We start from the raw sequence: 3,479 nt of genomic DNA, 5'->3' as shown, positions 1-3,479 counted from the left end.
ATCGATAAAATCATAGCAAACTTATTGAGTAATGACAACAATGGGTATAAAAATATTGAGATCCTGTTTCCTGTGTGTTTATTTTATGACAGTGCGGGCACTATTCCTAACATTTTAGTAGAATGGTTAATTAAAGCAGAAAAAATTGCTTCAGTTAAATTACAATTATACAACATTTTAAAAATATAATGCAGACTTCCTTTTTTAATGGTAAATTCCCTTTTAAAATATACCATAACATGATTAAACTTAAATGTATATACAATGTAACTAGATGTCCTATACACTTTGTTTTCCAAACTTCATTATAATAAAATATATATACCAATTCTTAGACTTTTAAACAGTATGGCGATTAAAAAATACAATAATAATACAAAATATTGAGAAGTGTTCACCAAAATATGTTTTTTTTATGAATTATTATTTTTTGTGATGCTTGGTATATTTTCTAAATGCGAAAAAATATAATTGTAAATGTTAAGGACAGCAAAATGACAGATTCATTTCAACGGCAGGTGATCCTCAAGTGGGGCCCATTTTCCTTGTAAAATGTTTGCATAAAAGTCTATTATGAAATGAAAAAAAGAAGACATGTACACTTATGTGATTTCTGATAATACATTTAATTCATAATTTTATCATGTAGATAAATGCAACGACGACAATTTGTGCATATTCAAACTGCCAACATAAATGCGTTTTTTTTATAAACTGCCACAACATCAGTTTACAAAATTCAAATAAAAAATAATTACTCCTAAACAACACTGTCCAGTGCATCACTTCTGACAGAAATTCTGCGCATGTGGTTACCTAGGAAACATTTTAAGTGTTTATTTGTCGGTAGAGACGTTAGACAAGCCACTGTCTTACCTCAAAATACGACCATTGCCACATGGCGTCAGTCTTGGCCTTCAATAACCATACTTGAGTCCTTTGTTACTAACACAAAATGGCGAGTTTGAAACTAGCCAAGTGGCTGGTATTCACAGCCTTTCTATAGCACTGGATCCAGTTCGTTGACAAGATATTTCATCAGCTCTCGGGGCCGGATGATAACACAGTTGAAGGGGGTATGGCTACCCGGGTGGGTAAAACACTGTCCACACTAGAGATTGAAGCGGGGGGAGAGAGGGTCACCCCCGAAACTGGAACATGTATCGACGGGTGGGGGGCGGGATGTCCAGTAAGAGCCAAAGCGTTGATAGGTGAGGGTTTGATCGGAACAGTAAAGTCATGACTCGCGGCTTTTAGGAGTTGATAGTCTGTTGCTAAACTTCCGTACCTCGCCGCTAAACTTGAGGACAGGGAAGAGAATGTTCCAGCGAGAGACACGGGTAGATCCCCACCCGTGTAGGGGGTGATGAGACTTGAGGGGGGTAGAGAGGAAAACTGACTTGCAAACGCCGGCAATGGGGGTGGGAAAATCGACTGCGGCAACAACGACGAACTTTTGTACTCAGGTGCGATGATATTCTCAATCCTAAAAGACTGTTTGTGTGGCTGGGTGTGTGGGGTGATTCCATAGGGTTGAAATCTCGACCCCGGGGCCAACTGGTGGAGGCGGATCCTTGCCTGTTCTTGAAGGTAAGCTGCCGTGTCTAGCCCGGCTTTGATAGATTCCGCAGTCGATGCTGAAAACGGTTTGCCCATGAGTTTAAACCGTTTCCTTCTTCTTAAAAAACTCCCGTTTTCAAACATATCCCCACAACTAGGATGGAGAGCCCAGTAACTTCCCTTGCCTGGGCGGTCGGGTCGGCGGGGGATCTTGATAAAGCAATCATTGAAAGACAGGTTGTGTCGTAGAGAATTCTGCCACCGTTGAGTGTTCTTTCTATAAAACGGGAAATTGTCCATTATGAATTTGTAGATATCACTAAGAGGCAGCATTTTTTCGCCGGAGCTCTGTATGGCCATAGCTGTAAGGGCGATATAGGAGTAGGGAGGCTTCTGTTCATCATAGCTGTTCCTGCCTGGTCGGGGCATGGTGCTCACTCGACTTGATTACACTCTTTAAAAAATCACAGACATACAGTTGACACTTTCGTCTTCAGGTGCACGAGCGTCTTCTTGATGGCTCCCTGTCAACAGAATCAGTTATAGCAAGCACGCGAGGACCACATCTCTTGCCGAACACCGATACCAAACTGTAGATGCTGACACGAGTCAGTCGGGGTATTTCAATGAAATTTCTCCACTAATTTTTCTCCAAGTATTCCATTTTAGCTTCAGTCTGACATAAATTGCAAACATCTCCAGCCATCAATACCTCGGGCTATGTAAGCCCCACCCCTCTGGGCGCGACGACCAATCACAAGCGTGGGATCACACCTTTACACGTCAATCACTCCAGAGGCGGAGCTAGCTCGTCTTTCAACAAATATTTTTATTTGTCAGTGGGAAGAGGATACCATAAACTAAACCCATGCTTTTCAAATTCCAGCCTTCGGTTAGAGGGCATTAATTCATTTACACGAAATTGGGTATCACAACGGGAGGAGTCACAGCGATGCTGTTATTTCTACTCGGGGACAATAACATTACGATATATTACGCCAATCATCACGGTTTCACTGTAGACCAGTATAGCGTCTTGCGTAAGTTACAAGTTAAGTTATATTGGCTAGTCAGATAAAAATAACCAAATCACAATCGTGTTTATTTTGTCAGTATTGTTCGTCCAGGACTCGTCGTCTTACAGTGGATCAACAACGGTCAATTTCGTTGTTGTCCAATAAAACCATGGGGCGCAATTTTCTTGCTACCTGTGAGAGATCTTGTTCGCTCAAATGACCACTGTCCAGCTATTTGGATTGACCAGAATGTGTCTTTGTTAACGCTCGGTCAATATTTGAGGTCCTGGTGCTAGCAGACTGATTGAGTACTTTGTTTTGCTGGTAAAGCGAGAAATAAGACGATTTACAAGATACATACATCATAACACGATGATACCCTAACAATGACGTCTAACACTACAGCGCGTTTGATCTCTGATGGGAATTATTTCTTAAGACTCTACATGCTCCTGTGCATACAAGGTGATTAGTGGACTTGTTCACTGATAATAAATGTCAAACCAAATCACTTGAGCATGGGAACTGATAGAAATACACAGAAAGCAAAAAAGACTAAGACAAACATATTTTATATTTGATTGAATTGAAGGATGAGAAAAAACAACAAACATATCTTTTTGAAGACTTTAAATTCAGTAATCTATGTTGTTAACCATGTAACAATAGTGAAAATCGTGTATGCTTTAAAATCTCTCATAAAAATCCCCTAGATATTTTGAATATTTATAATGCTAAGGATCGTATATCATTTTATACCTTTTTGCCACAGTTCACTATCATTGTAGCATTATCGAGGAACCTGATATGCATACTATTCTGTCTACTATTATACACGATCAAATATTTTTTTTAATATTTATGAAACAATTTAAAAAAATAAGTTTCTCTGAACATTATTTA

At 39.4% G+C, this 3,479-nt stretch overlaps 1 protein-coding gene across 1 annotated transcript; it reads right to left on the bottom strand.

Moving 5' to 3' along the window:
• Positions 1–662: 662 nt before the first annotated feature.
• On the bottom strand, positions 663–2,224 carry LOC139459388 (forkhead box protein B1-like). The gene has a single exon (XM_071240845.1). It carries the CDS (start codon positions 1,987–1,989, stop codon positions 1,039–1,041), a length of 951 nt encoding a protein of 316 aa, XP_071096946.1. The 5' UTR covers positions 1,990–2,224; the 3' UTR covers positions 663–1,038.
• Positions 2,225–3,479: the final 1,255 nt, after the last annotated feature.

This window comes from Haliotis cracherodii, unplaced genomic scaffold (genome assembly GCF_022045235.1).
Source record: "Haliotis cracherodii isolate W230 unplaced genomic scaffold, xgHalCrac1.p SCAF_1, whole genome shotgun sequence".
Classification (NCBI taxonomy): Eukaryota; Metazoa; Mollusca; class Gastropoda; order Lepetellida; family Haliotidae; genus Haliotis; species Haliotis cracherodii.
The sequence above is the reverse complement of the archived record's forward strand: the minus strand, read 5'-3'. Positions and strand labels throughout refer to the sequence as shown.

What these genes read in the sequence shown, in the direction of transcription:
- LOC139459388 (XM_071240845.1), bottom strand. Translation starts at nt 1,989, where the DNA reads ATGCCCCGACCAGGCAGGAACAGCTATGATGAACAGAAGCCTCCCTAC.